Source organism: Lepidochelys kempii, chromosome 12 (genome assembly GCF_965140265.1).
Source record: "Lepidochelys kempii isolate rLepKem1 chromosome 12, rLepKem1.hap2, whole genome shotgun sequence".
Classification (NCBI taxonomy): Eukaryota; Metazoa; Chordata; order Testudines; family Cheloniidae; genus Lepidochelys; species Lepidochelys kempii.
In genome coordinates this window covers 10,981,941-10,999,520 of record NC_133267.1, presented here as the reverse complement: position 1 = coordinate 10,999,520, position 17,580 = coordinate 10,981,941, and the positions used below count along the sequence as shown (strand labels likewise).

At 43.2% G+C, this 17,580-nt stretch overlaps 1 protein-coding gene across 1 annotated transcript in view; it reads left to right on the top strand.

The window, feature by feature from the left end:
• The window catches only part of LOC140896201 (galanin receptor type 1-like), a 34,806-nt gene extending 23,062 nt beyond the window's left edge, over nt 1–11,744 (top strand). Inside the window, exon 3 of the mRNA XM_073307578.1 lies at nt 11,381–11,744. Within this exon, the coding sequence (XP_073163679.1) occupies nt 11,381–11,698 (318 nt within the window). The 3' untranslated portion in view covers nt 11,699–11,744. The remainder of the gene's footprint in view (nt 1–11,380) is intronic.
• Nucleotides 11,745–17,580: the final 5,836 nt, after the last annotated feature.

Sequence of the window (17,580 nt, the reverse complement as noted above, 5' to 3'; positions counted from 1 at the left end):
AGCTCATGGGGGGAGGGATAGCTCAGTGGTTTGAGCATTGGCCTGCTAAACCCAGGGTTGTGAGCTCAATCCTTGAAGGGGCCATTTAGGGATCTGGGGCAAAAATTGGGGATTAATCCTGCTTTGAGCAGGGGGTTGGACTAGATGAGCTTCTGAGGTCCCTTCCAACCCTGATATTCTATGATCCAGAATCACAACAACCTTGATAAACCTGCGTATCCTACAGTGCTTAGCTCCTAACATTGTCACTTAGGAAAGGCAGAACATGAAAGGCTTGATCTAACTCCCCAGCTACCTCCATGAAATGATGAGCAGTAGTCTGGGATTTAACAAAAGGATGCATGTACTCCCATTCTGAACATACCAGAGCATAGTAGGTTTCTGGGGACTTGAGTGATCTGTTCTGCATATTTAATACAAGTTTTATTTAATGGGATACATCTGTTTGGTTTACATTCTTTGCTCTTTTGTCAGTTTGACGGGAGAGCTCTCCCGTCAGCTTAATAACTCCTGCCTCCATGAGAAACGGTAGCTATGTCAGTGGGAGGAGATCGATGGGGGACCAGGTAACAGTCTTCAAATATGTGAATATCCGTTATAAAGAGGACTATGACCAATTGTTCTCCATATCCACTGAAGGTAGGACAAGAAGTAATGGGCTTAATTTGCAGCAAGGGAGATTTTGGTTTGATATTAGAGAAAAAAATTCTAACTATAAAGATAGTTAAGCACTGGAACACACATCCAAGGCAGGTTGTGGTATCCCCATCACTGAAGGTTTTTAAGAACAGATTGGAACAACACCTGTCAGTAATGGTCTAGATTTACATCAGCACAGGAGGCTGGACTTGATGACATCTGGAGGTTCTTTCCAGCCCTGCATTTCTATGATTCCAGGTTCCTTCTGTGCCTCAGCTTCCCAATCTGTGAAATGGGGATAATGATACTGGCCTCCTTTAAGTGCTTTGAGATCTATAATTATGATATTATTTTCCTTGAAATGTATATCCAGAGCTAATCCAGATTTTCATCAGTAAATAGAAAAATCTGGTTCTTTGTCTTTTTCCTGGAGCCTGATACCTGCCCAGCCAAAGAATCCATTCCATGTTTTTCCCAAGACCTTGCTAGGCCAGGACTTGAGTTTCAGTGATTGATGTGGGCATTCAACCATGGTGGACGTGGTCAAATCTGACAATTCATTACATTAATAAATACTTCTTACAGTACTAATGGCTACCAGTGAGCTGGCGTACAACAGCCACATCCTTCCTAGTCCTGCTATCCTGACGTCAGACAGTCTAGGTAGGAGCAGGGAGGGTTTCAGAAAATTAAAATATGGCCATTGGCCTGCTGGATGACCTATGGATTTTACTAGTTCCACCAGTCTTGACTGAAACCATGATCAAGTCACCATTTGTAAAATGGGTGTCCAGCGCACATCACCTGAGTGACTGCCCTGTAGGAAGACTCCTTGAGAGTTGAGATTACCTTGAGTTCCTGCGAAAGGCTCACTCCTGTGGGAGGCAAGTAACGCTTGAACAACATGGACTGTAGTACACACAGTGCCTCAGACTTAGTGAGGCTTATTTAATGACTTTGTGACTTTGCACTTCTATCGCAGCTCTCAACAAAGGGGATCTCAAAATATTATGTTACCAAATTACATTGAATATTGCAGGATGGTGAAAGGCTCAAGGTTGACATTGGAATGCCACAGTCTCTCAGATCTCATCTATATGTGGACACAGTTTCATGACATGATTCCTTCCACTTAAATCTTCAGGAGAGCTAGTGCATGTGGGTGTGAGGAGGTCTACCCCTATGTGCCACGGAGCCCAAATCTGGGTGTAGACCTGCCACTACCTAGATCTTCTGCCATTGCCCCTTGTTCTAGTGTGGGTGGTAAGAACAGCTGTAGCAGCCAAGACCTTGGGGAAGAATCCTTTTGATCCCCCACAAAATCTCCCTGTGCCAAGTCCACCTATTGGAGCTTGGCACTGATTTGAACTTCTGGCAGGAGAGGAACTATTCCACCCTTATGTCCTTTCAATTCGGTTTAAGAGGTCAATTACTTTCTTTTTTCTTTTTTTTAAAAACACCACTATAAATTTGCTGTTAGGAACACGCTTGTCAGAGTTAAGTGTGAGAGCAGTTAGCAGTCACTTTCCCCACTACCACCATGTGTGTTCCTCTCTCTGGACAGACTGACACCTGTGCTGCGTCCCACTGCTCCCAGCATACTTGTAAATATAACAGTTGTGTTGGTTAGCAATAGGAGGTGTTCATGCGACAGGCCCTCGACAACTTTTTTGGACAACACAGTGCTATAGTCCCTCTCTTATCAAGTGTTGTAATCACGAAGCACAACGTTAATAGTCGGAGAGTAGTGCTGGGAGCTCAATAGGAAATTCCGTGGTCTCATCACAAGAATGAAATTGGAAGTCTTGCTTGCTTTCCCAGAAAGGCAGACCAGGGTGGGTTAAATGCTACTAAGGCTATGTCTACACTGGCAGAGTTACATCGCAGCAGTTACAGCGCTGCTCAGAGAGCGCTGAAGGGAAACTGCTGTTGTGTGTTCACAGTGAGCTGCCTGCGCAACAGTGTGTTCACATTTGCAGCACTTGGATGGGTATTCGGAGCGGTGCCCTCTGGCTAGCTATCCCACAGAGCACCTCTTCCTCTTTGGCCGCTAAGAGTTGTGGGAAGGTTGAGGGGGTCTTGTCCCAGTGCCCTGTGATGCATTGCTTCGCATCCCAGCAATCCCTGTGCTTCCATCTGCATTTGGTGTCATCTTTCAACGGTTTGTGTATTGCGTGCTCTGCCTCTTTGGTCTACAGGAATGGATCCCGTATTGTTGACCAATATGCTGCTTGCTCTCACTAACACGTCACGAGTGGCAGTGAAGTTATTCCTTAAACTACAAAGGCAGGAGGAGTTCGACATTGATCTCGCCACATGTAGTAGCTACGACACAAGATTGCTTGTGCATTCATGGAGATGCTGACCACAGTGGAACGCTGCTTTTGGGCTCGGGAAACAAGCACTGAGTGGTGGGATCACATCGTCATGCATGTCTGGGATGACGAGCAGTGGCCACAGAACTTTTGGATGAGGAAAGCCACATTCATGGGACTGTGTGAAGAGCTTGCCCCAGCCCTGCAGCGCAAGGACACGAGAATGAGAGCCCTGTCATTGAAGAATCACATGGCAATTGCACTGTGAAAGCTGGCTACTCCAGACAGCTACCGATCGGTCGCTGATCAGTTCAGACTGGGAAAGTCGACTGTTGGACTCATATTGATGGAAGTGCGCAGGGCCATTAATTGCATCCTGCTCCGAAAGACCGTGACTCTGGGCAACGTGGGTGACATTGTGGATGGCTTTGCACAAATGGGCTTCCATAACTGCAGAGGGGCGATAGATGGCATGGATATTCCAATCCTGGCACCAGACCACCAACTACATTAAGCGGAAGGAGTATTTCTCTAGGGTTCTCCAGGCACTTGTGGATCACCATGGCCGTTTCACAGACGTTAATGCAGGCTGGTCCAGAAAGGTGCATGACAAGCATCTTTGGAACACTGGCCTGTTCAGGAAGCTGCAAGCAGGGACTTTCTTCCTGGACCAGAAGATCACCATAGGGGAAGTTGAAATGCCCACTGTGATCCTGGGAGACCCTGCCTACCCCTTAATGCCTTGGCTTATGAAGCCATACACAGGGCACCTTGACAGCAGCAAGGAGCAGTTCAACAACAGGATGAGAAAGTGCAGAATGACTGTGGAGTGTGCTTTTGGCCATTTAAAGGCCTGCTGGTGCTGCCTATATGGGAGACCGGACCTGGCTGATGACAATATTCCTATGCTTATAGCCATGTGCTGTATGCTCCATAATATTTGTGAAGGGAAGGGTGAAAGCTTCACTCAAGGCTGGACTGCAGACGTTCAGCGCCTGGAGGCTGAATTTAAACATCCAGAGACCAGGGCTATTAGAGGGGTGCAGCGTGGGGCCATAAGGATCAGGGATGCCTTGAGGCAGCACCCATGGAGGTGGGGTCGCTCTAATACAGAGTATTTCAGTGGAGTTTAAAGGTCTGGCTCCTTTTTGTCTCCTCAAATATTTCTATTTAAAGATTTCAAATAATGGCAGGAACATAATAAGCCCCTGCCAATTTCACGTGAAATACTAGAGATTATAGTGATGCTGCTCCAGTGCGCTGAGGAACCGCTAGATATACTAGTACAAGTGGTGTCATTAAATCAGTTCACTAGAAAATTATCCCCTTTCTAGGAAAATAATTACATGTAATCCACTTGAACACATAATAAGGATCTGTGTTAACAAAGAACAGTGAAACTGGATATTGAAGTTGCATCAGGCCAGTGCATTAAATATTATCAAGCCAAAACGAAGGCTTGGGTTTACCTGACCTGGCTTTTTAACCAGCATTGTTTTGCTGCTACATCATTTTTTGTGCTCTTATGACAACTCAATGTCTGTCTGTATATAAACAATGTTGCATAAAGGTATTAAGGTGGTTTAAAAAGTGTAAATAATTATAGAATACTAAAATTATGCATTTGGAGGGGAAGATGCCCTCCATTTCCCTTTATGGGTTAAAAAAATTGGTTACTTTAACTTAATTTAGACAGCATGTGGTAGAAGGACTGTGGTGCTTTGGGGGTTCACCCAGACTGGTTTGGGGTTCTGTCACCGCCTGCCTTGTAACCCTGGGTGCTGTGCAGCTTTGGCTCAGAGCCCTGACACCAGCAGCCTGCTCACAGCATCCTCACACTGACTTCCACCACCTTGGCTATTCCTTGCAGGGTGACACCAACAACCCTTCCTGTCCCAAGCCGCCCCAAAACGGTCTCCCCTGCAGTGTCCATGCCCAAGAAGTTAAGTTTGCTTCCTCCAAAGTGACAGCACACATCAGCCTGTTAACATAGGACTTGAGTACCCAGAAAGATAATAGAGAAAATAATGAAGCGATTTGCAAACACCTAGAAGATAGTACGGTGATAAGTAACAGTCAGCATAGATTTGTCAAGAAGAAATTATGTCAAACCAACCTAATAGTTTTGGGTTTTTTACAGGGTAACAAGCCTTCTTGATAGAAGTGCTCAGTGTGGTATATCTTGACTCTAGTAAGGCTTTTTAAACCATCTTGCATACCTGCCCATAAACAAACTAGGGAGATATAGGCTAGATCAGTGTTTCTCAAATGCAGCCACCATGGCTGCATGCAGCCCCCGGGGCTTTTCTTGCGGCCACAGCCTCCTGGTTGGTGATGGGGGAGAAATGGAGGCTGCAAGGTGGATTTGGCTCTGCCTCCCCCCCCCACTTGAGCCACTAATGTAGGAGGCGGTGGGGCTCAGGCTTCCCGCCTCAGCCCTGGTGTGGCAAGCAGCAGGCTCTGGCCACACGGTGGCAGGCTCTGGCCAGGAGCTCCGACCATGGGGCTTTGGCTACACAGCAGTGTGCTCCATCCCCCGGCCCCTGGCCTTCAGGCTCACACACCCCCTTATCGCCCCTGGCCCCCGCTGCCATCCTTGGCCCCTCACCATCCATCCCATCACCCTGCCCCCACTGTCTTCCTTCCCACCTCCCATCCAACACTTAATTTGTCCCCCAGCTTGCCAGGGCTAAGTAAGTCTGCTCTGAAAAGTGATATTTGTGTAGTTGTTAATATCACTTTTCACTGCCTCCCAGCTAGCTAGCTAGCCTCTGCTGTGAAAAGTGATATTAACATACAAATATCACTTTTCACAGAAGCAAACTTACTAGCTAGCAAGTCTACAAAAAACAAACAAACCCCACAACCAAAAAAGCAAAAGAAACAACAACAAAAAGACAAGAACATGCAAAGCACCTTATTTGTGTTTCTATTCTGTTTAGGGCCAGTAAAGAATGGAGACAACTTTACGTTATTACTGAGACTGCAAAAACACCCCTATATAAATTACTGTGATTGGACATTTGTTTTCCCTAAAGTTAAATTAACTATTTTAGGAAAAAATTGTCAAAGCGTCCACCAGTGAGAGTCGGTGGCTGCACTCTGAGGCCACCAAAAATTTTGTTGTGAGAACCCCTGGCCTAGATGGAGCTACGGCAAGGTGGGTGCATAACTGGTTGGAAAATGGTTTGCAGAGACTAGTTAGCAGTAGTTCACAGTCAAGCTGGAAGGGGACAGAAAATGGGGTCCCATAGGGATCAGTCCTGGGTCCAGCTCTGTTCAATATCTTTATTAATGATTTAGATAATGGCATAGAGAGTATACAAAAAAAGTTTGTGGATGATACCAAGCTGGGAGAAGTTGTAAATGCTTTGGAGGATAGGATTAAAACTCAAAATGACCTGGAGAAACGGTCTGAAGTACATAGGATGAAACTCAATAAAAGGACAAATGCAACGTACTTCACTTAGGAAGGAACAATCAATTGCATACATACAAAATGGGAAATGACTGCTTAGGAAGGAGTACTGCAGGAAGGGACCCAAGGGTTATAGTGACTCACAAGCTAAATATAAGTCAACAGTGTAACACTGTTTAAAAAAAAAAAAAAAAAAAGCAGCAAACATAATTCTGGGATGTATTAGCAGGAGTTTTGTAAGCAAGACACCAGATGTAATTCTTCCACTCTACTCCACACTGATAAGGTTCTGTCCAGTTCTGGGCTCCACATTTCAGGAAAGATGTGGACAAACTGGAGAAAGTCCAGAGAAAAGCAACAAAAATTATTAAAGGTCTAGAAAACATGAACTATGAGGAAAGATTGAGAAAATTGCGTTTGTTATGCTGAAAAAGAGAAGGGGAACAACAGGATAAATTTTCAAGTACATAAAAGGTTGTTACAAGACCGAGTGACAAATTGTTCTTGTTAACCTCTCAGGATAGGACAAAAAACAATAGATGTAAATTACAGCAAGGGAGGTTTAGTTTAGCCATTAGGAAAAACTTAACTGTCAGGGTGGTTAAGCATTGGAACAAATTGCCCAGGGCAGCATCTCTCAAATTGGGGTCTGCGAGGGTACTCCAGGGGGGTATGCCAGCCCCGCTGATCAACTCCTCTTCCTCCCCAGTTACAATAAAACAAAACATGCTTTCTAGAGACTAAAACTTAACTTCAGCAAGTTACAATCTTTGTCTAAACAGTTGCTCGCTTATAGTCAGTTCCAGTTACTCTCTGGTTTTCCGGCCAAGAGGATCCACTTTTCATGAGCTCAAAGGGCACTGCTATCCCTTTGTTCTTTAGGTGATGGATGCCAAAATAGCTTTTTCTTTCTGCTTATATTTCACAGTCTGTCTGTTTCATGAGACAGGAAGGCTTCCTGGGAGTGTAAGCCCCATCTCCTCTTGTGATCATTAAGTGGTCTTCCTCCCCGTTCATTAACTTGATGGCTTTGTTTACCTTATATATAGATGTACTTTTCACCATTCTCTAAGGTATTACCTGGTTCAATTTACACTGAAAACACAGGGAAACAGGAGAAATGCATTCCTTTGCCTAGAACAGGCTGGGATTATACACTGCTTGCAAAATACCTATTAAGAACATATTTCCAGCACACATCTATAATTCTTTATTTACTACCCATACATACATCACTCAATAACATTAATGATCAGGGTATTATCAGTTTGTATATGATGCTGTATAGGACACCTTTTAGATACAGATTATAACAACAGTGTGTGGGGGGCAATGAATGTGTCAGGCCTAATGTGTCCTCTGCAGTTTGCACTGCAGAGCTCCCTGGGTCGCAAGGGCAAAAAACACACTCCTATATTTCTGCAAGTGTGAAATTCTTGTGGCTATGTTCTCACCACTGGTTGATGCAGTAGTGCAGCAATGACTGGAACAGATAACTGAAGATGGACATCATCGTGATCAATTTCTCAAACACCACTGCCCCTCCTATTTTTTTTTAAAAGACTCCTGAGGCCAGATTGACTGGCTCTGCGTAGGGGCTAATGGTAGGGAAAACACAAAGAGACCTCCCAATTCTCTGTACCCCTATACAGGAGTTGGCCATAATGTGGCTAGGGAGCAAAAAGCCTTCTGTTCCTTGCTAGCATTCTCCATTTGTGCTTACCTCAGGATGCCAATAAAAGGGAAATGTGCCCTCCCCAGTCTGTCACCATCCCCATGCTCTGCTCCCTTTGCATAAGTCTGAGGAGCAGAGCTCCCTGCCTGTAGAACTCCAGGCTAAGAACTGGATGTGAAGAGATCAGGGTGTCATTCTCCTTCCAGTGGACCCCTTGAAGTCTGTGGGTACAGAGAATCCCCAGTAGTTTCAAAACCTTCTGGTGGAAAATTGTTTCCATTGACAAACTTCCCAAGTGAATGGATAGAGACTTGAGAGGGGTCTCTGCGCAGGGAAAAAGGGCTAGTAACTTTTTAAAATGTAAGCTTAGGCATCTATTGATGTGTTCCCCCTCTGCTTTCCAGAACAGTTCCATAGTGACGTTAAATTCAAAAGTTAACCAACTAAATTAGGCTCCTGGTTCTGAACATTCGATTGAAATTAAAGAGCAGTACAATTTTAACTCCTCCCCCTTATTCATGTATTTTTGCTGCAAAATGACAAAATAGGTAGCCTTAAATCACTAAACACCTCTCTTTGTGTCATTAATCACCTACTTATCAAACTCAGGTTTTCTAGAAAAACTCTACCTCAGTCCAAGATATAAGGATGTAATGGTCCCTTCTGATCTTAAATGCTGTAAAATTACAGTACAGCAGATAACTACAGTAAATTTTTTAGAGCATGCAGTATTGTAAAATTCAAAAGCTTAGTAGAATATTTGACAGTTCTCAGGGTAGCCAGGACTCTGAGTCACCTTGTTACCCCCCTTCTCCAGCAGCAGGCAGAATTGCCTGTGCTTAAGTGGGGGTCAGCTGCCCGTGGAGGCTTGGAGCTCCGGGGACAGACACAGGCGGTAGGGGTACCCTGCAGCTCCGTGCGGCAGGAGACAGCTCCTGACCACCGCAGGCTGAAGACATGGAGGTCGCTGGAAGTCATGGATTCCGTGACTTCTGCAACCTCCATGACTAAACCGTAGCCTTAATTATTAACAATATTACATGATGTATGTATGGTTAGTGCACAAAGAGTTACATAAGTGTCCTGAAAATATGTTCCTTAAATATAGTCAAACTAAGCACTCTAAGTAGAGCGTATAAACAGGTTTGTGCTAGACAAAAAAAAGTGGATTCACCAGTCTACTGGGTCAAGCTTTGTAAGCCAGAGACAACGAAAACACATTTGCATCTAAGGTAAACAAAGTAATCACATCAGTAGGATGAGCTGGTTTTCAAGAAGATAACATGACCTCTGCACATCAGCATGGGAGAATTTTATCTGGTGACACACTTTAAAAGAATACATTTGAAAGGTTTACTGGACTATTAGAAGGGAAGAGAACCCCTCAGTTATCCATCACTTAAGGGGCAAGAGGCCAGCTCTCCTGCAATCCTTTAGCCAAGGTGGAGTGAAGATGCTGAGAATTGGTTGTAGATGAGAAACTGCCTGAGACCAGGATTGTAAACTGCTAAGTTTTAGACCCTAGAAAGCATTTTTTACTTTTGTTTTGTTTGTAACCATGTTTCTTTTTCTCTTGGTTAGTATCACTTAATATAGGATACTGTGAGCTAGTGAGGAAATATCTCCTTCTGCCCTGTCTTATTTGTAATTCAGAATAACCAACTTATTATCCATATCTTGTTTTCAGTGAGCTTAAGGATATTTCAAAGTTTTGGGGAGAAGTGGCTTACTGTACAGATCATTGCAGGCTGACATACCATATGAACTGCTATACTGAAACGGACCAATTCTCCTTGAAATCTAGTATTCTGTCTCTGACAGTGGCTTAAAGTAGATGTGTTTCTAGGAAAGCACCTTGTATGTTTTCTTGCATTTGTATGTAATAACCTGCCCATTAGGGCAGTAGGTTTCTTCCTAAGTTTATGTGGTTGGCTTATTTTATGATACAGGGTTGTATCACTTCAATTTTGATCCTACATAATGTAACTACAGATAGGATATTCCTGATGCTACAACTTATATAAAAGTCTCATCCTCTCAATCCTGCTAGGCCTTTGGCCTCTCACATGGCAGTTCCACAGGTTATGCATTGTGCAAATTATGTCTTCTCCTCAAGTCTTAATTTCTTGAGAATTTCATTGGGTGTTCATTGCCTCCGAGCAGCATGGGTGATGATCCTGCCAGATTTCACAGTAATTACTTAACACTTTTACAGCACCTTCACTGACACAGATCTCAAAACACTTCAGTTAGTTTATCCTGTGTCTTTGGAGTATTATTTCAACTTTTATAGACTGGTTCCTCATGTTATAGTTAAGTGACTGGCCTAAGACTGCATGGGAAGTTTGTGGCAGAACTGAAAACAGAATCTCTGTTACCCAAGTCCAAGTGTGTTTGGGCTAGAAGACCATCCTCCCTGTTTAAGGCTTTGTCTTCAATTCAAGTTTGTTTGTTTTTTATTTACAGTGAAAAAACACATAAGTGATAGAATTTTACAGTGAGCTAAGTGGAGACAACACACTGGAAGGGTTTACCTTGAGGTAGCTAAACAAGGTCAGCACCATACCTCTTTCTGGGCTTGACCTCATCTAGTTTACATGGCAGTAAAATACAAGTGCCTTGTCTTCTGTTTCCATAGAGGGCTAGCTAACACACAGTAATTATCAGCTGGTGCTAAAAAAACAAAAGCTCTGTTCCTGTCAGTGAGCCTTTACAAGTAGGAATGAAGATCCTGACAACTTATTTAGGAGGCAACCTGAAAGCATGAAGAAAGATGTGAGGGTGGTGGTCTATCAGGTTGCATTCTTCCTTCTGAGAATATATTGAACCAGAGTTCCAGCAGTGTATTAAGGGTTATGATGGCTTGAATTTCTTTCAGAGAATAAAAAAAAAATCCAAGGTCCTGACCTGAGGTAATTAAATCTCATTATTTAACCTGGGTCTGTTGGTCCACCTCAATTCCATTCCACCTATCCAAAATAGTGTTCCTGTGTTTCATTACACAGCTGCTGCATTTCAGTGATGGGTGAAGTGGTCCACTGCATACAATACCTATTAGTAAGCACTTCAGAGAGCTTTGAAAGGCAGGCACTATAGATCTGCATAGTGGTAACATTAATGCTCTGCAGAGTTCAAAGAAAAGCATGAAACAGAACTAAATGTGGTATTGTTTTTAGCATTTTGAAAGCATAGGATTTGTCCTACTGGATTTGATCACTGGTCCAGCAGTGGCCCGTGCTGCAGGCAAGGGGGAAAAGAAACCTTATAATTCATAGACAAAACAGCTCATCTCTAGCACTGGCTGTATCTAACATGTGGCTTTGTCTTTTCCAGACAGCGCAGACAGTGCTACTTGTGGTTGCTGTATTCTTGATTTCCTGGCTGCCGCACCACATTATCACCATGTGGGCAGAGTTTGGTCAGTTTCCCCTGAACAACATCTCCTTCACTTTTCGCATCATCTCTCACTGCTTAGCCTACGGGAATTCTTGCATTAACCCCATCATCTATGCTTTCCTCTCGGAGAACTTCCGCAAGGCCTGCCGGCAAGTCTTCACCTGCAAGTTCCTCCTGCGGCCAACTCCTGTTGAGAAGCTTGTGAGAATACGCCTGGAGAACTTTTCTACCACCCACTCAACGACTAATGTGTGACCTGGGCATAAAAAATGAAAATGCATTTCAGTAGAATGTACTGGAAAAACAGAGAAGATGGGGAGAAGGAGGACCCCACTTTTATAGATATGATTCTGGAGCAGAGTGCCTCAAGAGTGATTCATTCATCATGTCAATGGAATCATGAGCCATTCCCTAATGCAGCTGTTAGCATACTTCACACAGGAACAGCTGCTGCTAACCACTAGATTCTATATAGCAGAAGTGCTCAAACACACCACACAAGCTCCTAAATACTTCCAGATTCACACAAAGAGGCTGAGGCATAAGTTTAGATGGAAGGTGGAGTTTTATATCTTATAAGAAAATAATTCAGTTCTGTGTCCTGCAAAGAGCAGTCGAGCTGAACACAAACTGGGATGTGGTTTATTAATGATAAAAAGTATGGGGAGAGATGGCTTGAAGTAGTTAGGCAAATGTCTTGTTGCAAAGTCTCTAATGCTACTGTTGTATCTTAAATCACATCTGGATGTCAGTGTTTCTAGTGTATGTGAGCTGCATTTATTTTTAATTAATTTGCTGAGACTGGGTCTCCCTTCTTCATGACAGGTTTTCCTAGCCCTCTTTGACAGAGTAAAAGCAGCTCAGTGCATTCATGTAACTGACTAGAGTCACAATTTATGTCTCAGAGGTCTGAATATTTATATTTGTCTGCTCTGTATCACCTTGTATATTTCCTGGTTTGAATGTTAGTACCAGTTATATTCAGGAAAACATCATCAATCATTGTCTCTAATGCTGGTCTGTTTAGGACCAGCGAGGGGGAGACAGCGAGATTTAAAACTAAAACTCTTAAGAGTATATTGTTAAGTGTCAGTGTCTTTCTGTTCAAAGGTATTGTTTACACAAGGTTTTGTTTGTACACATACTGTGAGCCTACCTTGCCAAAGCATCAACTGTACCATAGCAACCATCATTCTGAGGCCTTTAAACTGAGCATTATTGCTGTATAAAGCTGGTGTTTGTAAATATACAAAGTGCCATGCTAGTTCATTTTTTACATTGTATGGCTGAATATTTTATTTTTTCCACTGTTACGTAATTTGAAAACATTGCATTAAACATTGTGTTTTGCAATTCGGATTGAGCAGTGTTGAAGTGACCCAACAGAAGGGGGGGGGGGGGGGGGAGAACGGGACGGGACTTGCAAGCTGCTCAAGGGACTTAAAATAAAATCCTTTTCACAAAACATTACAACAACCACCTTTATTAAGGTTTTATGGTTTTCAAAGGGTTAATAAATGGTTTATTGATTAACCAATGTGCCAAACAGGTTGCTTATACCCACGTATAAAAGCTTCTACTGCTATAATCATCTGTAACATATACTAATGTCTGCAGCATGGTTATAATACCTGTCAATCACTTAACCCTTTACCACTTTATAGTTTGTACCTTAATATGTGAGCAAAACATAGTTCATAAATTTACTGGGATCTTAAAACCATACCAAAAAACTAAGGCTCTCTTCACTGTCCCTCATCATAACCTGAGGGCAGAATTATCTTGTCTGATCCACATAGTGGATACCTTATTACATTTCTTCGCTCATTTCCCTTGAAGAACTCTTGATATCAAGGAAGTGTGTGTAATGAGGAAGAAAGAGCATTATCGAGTAGTTCCAGCATGGGACTGGAAGTCAAGAGTCAAAACTCATGTAACTGAAAGAGTCAGGGTAGCTCAATTTCCCCTATAACATGGGGATGCTATATACCTCCATATTGGCTGGTGGGAGCTTAAACTGGTTAACTACAAGATGTACTATACACAACCAAGATTTGCAACAGTGAAGAATGATGAATTTTGTCCTGAGAACTTAATTCCACAATGAGACATATAGTCCATTGCATACAATAGCTAAATAATGGGAAGAAGATTCAAACTCGGTATCAAAAATCCAAACCAAAAGCCTTTACTAAAAGTAAAAAGTCTGCTCCATCTGCTCAGCTAGTAGACACAGCCATTAAACCTAAGGAGGACAACACATTCCATTAGACTGGTGCCAACTGAATATAGAAGCTAATGAAGTAAGCTGCTACAATATAGCTTTGTCCCTTGTCTTGTATTAGATCAAAGACATTTAAACACCACATGCATTTCAGGCTCCCTTTCTCAGTGAACCTCTGACAATGGACTGGAATAGAGATTCAGGCTCTAATTGTGTCAGCATTTTGCCTTCAGAGACATGTAGTTGCCCAAACAAAAATATACAGCCTCCCTCTTTAGCATCAGACAGTTTTGTAATCTTTTAATGGAGCACAAAACACTGGAAACAGGAATCTGAAAAGGAGAAGAAGTTTGAAACCAAATAATAGAATCTAAAGCCAGAAGGGACCTCCAGATCATCTAATCTGATCTCCTGTGTATCAGAGACTACCAACACCTTCTAGCATTCACACACCAAGCCAGCAACAAAAATTAGATCACGGTTAATTACACCCCTAAGACGACTAAACTATTATGTACCACAGGCAGAGAATAGGTGGGACTGAGGAGCGCCAATGCTGGAGGCATTGCAGTAACAAGGGATTAAGGGAGAGAGACCCAGATGATCCTGACAAGCAACCCACACACCACCCTGTAGAAGAAGGTGAAAACACCCCACAGGTCACGGCCAATCTCACCTGAAGGAAAGTTACTTCCCAACTCCACAGATGGCAATCAATTAGCAGCCAGCTAAGCACCTGAGAGAGTGAATGCTCACTACCGCCTCAGCACACCAGCACACCCCATCGAGTGTCCCACTGCCAGCTGTGGCCATCTGATGCTTCAGAGAATGGAGATAACTCCAGCACATATGCTCAGGGCTTCAGCCAATCACCTGAGATTTTAGGATCAGACATAAACCAGAAGAAACCCTCAGGGCTGCCTCCCACCATCACAAGCCACCTTATCATATGATCCCACTCAAATTTGTCCAGCTCTCTCAAAACTAGTTAAGTTGTTTGCCCCAACTCCTCTGAGCAGGCTATTCCAGAATCTCACTCTGATGGTTAGAAACCTTCTAATTTCCAGCCCGAATTTGTTCATAGCCAGTTTATACCTATCTGTCCTTTGCTGTCATTTAGCTTAAAAAGTTCTTCACCGCCTCTGAGGTTTATCCCCACCTCCCCCACAATGTATTATAGAGACCAATTATATCCCCTCAGCCTTCTTTTTGCTAGACCAAACAAGCCAAGCTCATTCCAGTCTCCTCTTATAAGACAGACCTTCCATTCCCCTGATCATGACAAGTAGCCCTGCTCTGCACTTGTTCCAGTTTGAATTCATATTTCTTGAAAATGGGTGACCAGAATTGTACACAGTATTCAAATGACCAGTACCTTATAAAACAGCATTAATACTTTCCTAGAAATGCCTTGCATGATACATCCTAGGATCACATTTACCTATTAAGGTCCATCTGTAGCTCACGAAAGCTTATGCTCAAATAAATTTGTGCCACAAGTCCTCCTTTTCTTCATCCCATTTCTATTACTCCAGTCTTCAAGGTCATTCAGTTCCTCCTCTATAATATTCTGATTCTCTTCTGTATTGACAATGCCTCAACACACTCCTACTTTTTGTACCAAGATCACTAATGAAAACATTAAATAAGACTGGCCTTAAGACTAATCCTTGAGGAATTCCGCTGGTGACTTCCCTCCAGTCCAACAGTTCACCTTTCAGCACAACCCACTCCCTTCTGCCCATTAGCCAGTTTCTTACCCACCTTATCATTTGTTTATTAATCCCCATCTTCTCTAATGTAACTAATTTCCCATGTGATACCACAACAAATGCTTTACTGAAGTCCAACTGTATTAACTGCATTTCCCATTGCATTTCCCTGATCTGAAAAATCATTAAACTTGATTGGGGTGCCCTATTTGTCTTAGAGAACCACATTATTAATTATTATTATTACTACAGACTGCAATGCGAAACACAGAATTACAGGCTCTCTTTACATAGCATGACTGTAATTGGGTCGCATTCATCTCTCACGAACGTTCCGTGTGCCTGCATTCACTTTCTTAAGTTTGTGGTGGGTCTTTGGTGACTTAGCCCTCTGGCCGAGTCTCACACTTTGTATGTGAAATAAAAACTCCTTCCGGGGAAACAGTCCAACCGGGTTTCAGAGTAACAGCCGTGTTAGTCTGTATTCGCAAAAAGAAAAGGAGTACTTGTGGCACCTTAGAGACTAACCAATTTATTTGAGCATAAGCTTTCATGAGCTACAGCTCACTTCATCGAATGCATGCCGTGGAAACTGCAGCAGACTTTATATATACACAGAGAATATGAAAAAATACCTCCTCCCACCCCACTGTCCTGCTGGTAATAGCTTATCTAAAGTGATCATCAGGTGGGCCATTTCCAGCACAAATCCAGGTTTTCTCACAACCAATTTATTTGAGCATAAGCTTTCGTGAGCTAACCGGGGGCTCTCAACCTTTCAGGAGTCTGATTTGTATTCTGTACCCCCCAAGTTTCACTCCACTTAAACTACCTGCTTACAAAATCAGACATAAAAATACAAGTGTCACAATACTATTACTGGAAAACTGCTGTCATTTTTACCATATAATTATAAAATAAATGGGAAAATAAACATTGTACTTACATTTCAGTATATAGTATGTCAAACAGTATAAACAAGTAATTGTATTAAATTTTAGTTTGTACTGACTTTGCTAGTGCGTTTTATGTAGCCTGTTGTAAAACTAGGCAAATATCTAGATGAGTTGATGTACCCCCTGGAAGATCTCTGTGTACCCCAGTTGAGAACCACTGCTTTAAGGCTCTCTCTCTGGAGGCAATGTCCTCACCTTCTCTGGGCCTTTCAGGCCTCAGCTCTCCTGCTGGGCCTCTAAAAGAGTTCATTTCCCCATATGGGATGCATCAAAGTCAAAGCCACTTTCCTAGTGGCTTCGGGGAGGGGAGGAGCCCATTCTCTACTCGATCCCAGCTCAGCCCAGAGATCCTAAAGATAGCACCTGTCTGCCGTGCCCCTTTAACTAAGAAGCATTGCTACTATGATTCCCCGGGCCATTTCCTCACAGCCCAGGATGTTCTTCATCCTTACCTCAGGTCCCAGCAACCAGTCCAGAGCTCCTTCAACCAGCCACACACAACATCTATGCTTCTCCAACTCCAGCAAGGAACTAATCTCACACTGGCCCTGTAGCTCCTCTTATACTAGACTGCTGGGCCCTGACTGGCTGCCCCCTGCAGCCCCTTTCTGATTGGCTGTTTCCCACACAACCACTCTAAGTAGCTTGGAGGACTCTCTCCATAGCCCTTCTCTGGGGTGAGGTGTGGCAGGGTCACGAGGCCTCGAGCAGGGGGCATTAGGGCCTGGTCCACCGTGCCAAAGTGACCATACATCCCGTTTTTGCCAGGACAGTCCCATTTTTAAGCTCTGTCCCGGACATCATGCCATTTTTGGTAAATCTGGGCATTTGTCCCATTTGCTCTTACCCCATGGGAGCACAGAGGACTGTTCGGGCAAGTGCAAATGGGACAAATGCCCAGCTTGGGGGAAAAAAAAGTTTTAACGGCCCCTCTGGCCAGTAGCAACACAAGCCCTCTTGTGCCAGCAGCCCCTGCAGGGCTGGCCTGAGCCACCTGGTGTTGCCACTGCCTCTCTGAAGAAGTCAATTATTATTTCTGCTTTTAAGTAAGTTGCATCTAATAATCACTGCCTACTTGAGGGAATATTGTGATTATGCACCGATACCTTATCCTGTACTATGTTCAAGACTATAATAAATCAACTAATAGGTAATATCTTCAAGTCATGCCTACTTTAAACTGAAATGAAAATTACAAGATTTCAGGAACTGATCAAATGCAATGCAGCCCTTACTAAACAGAGG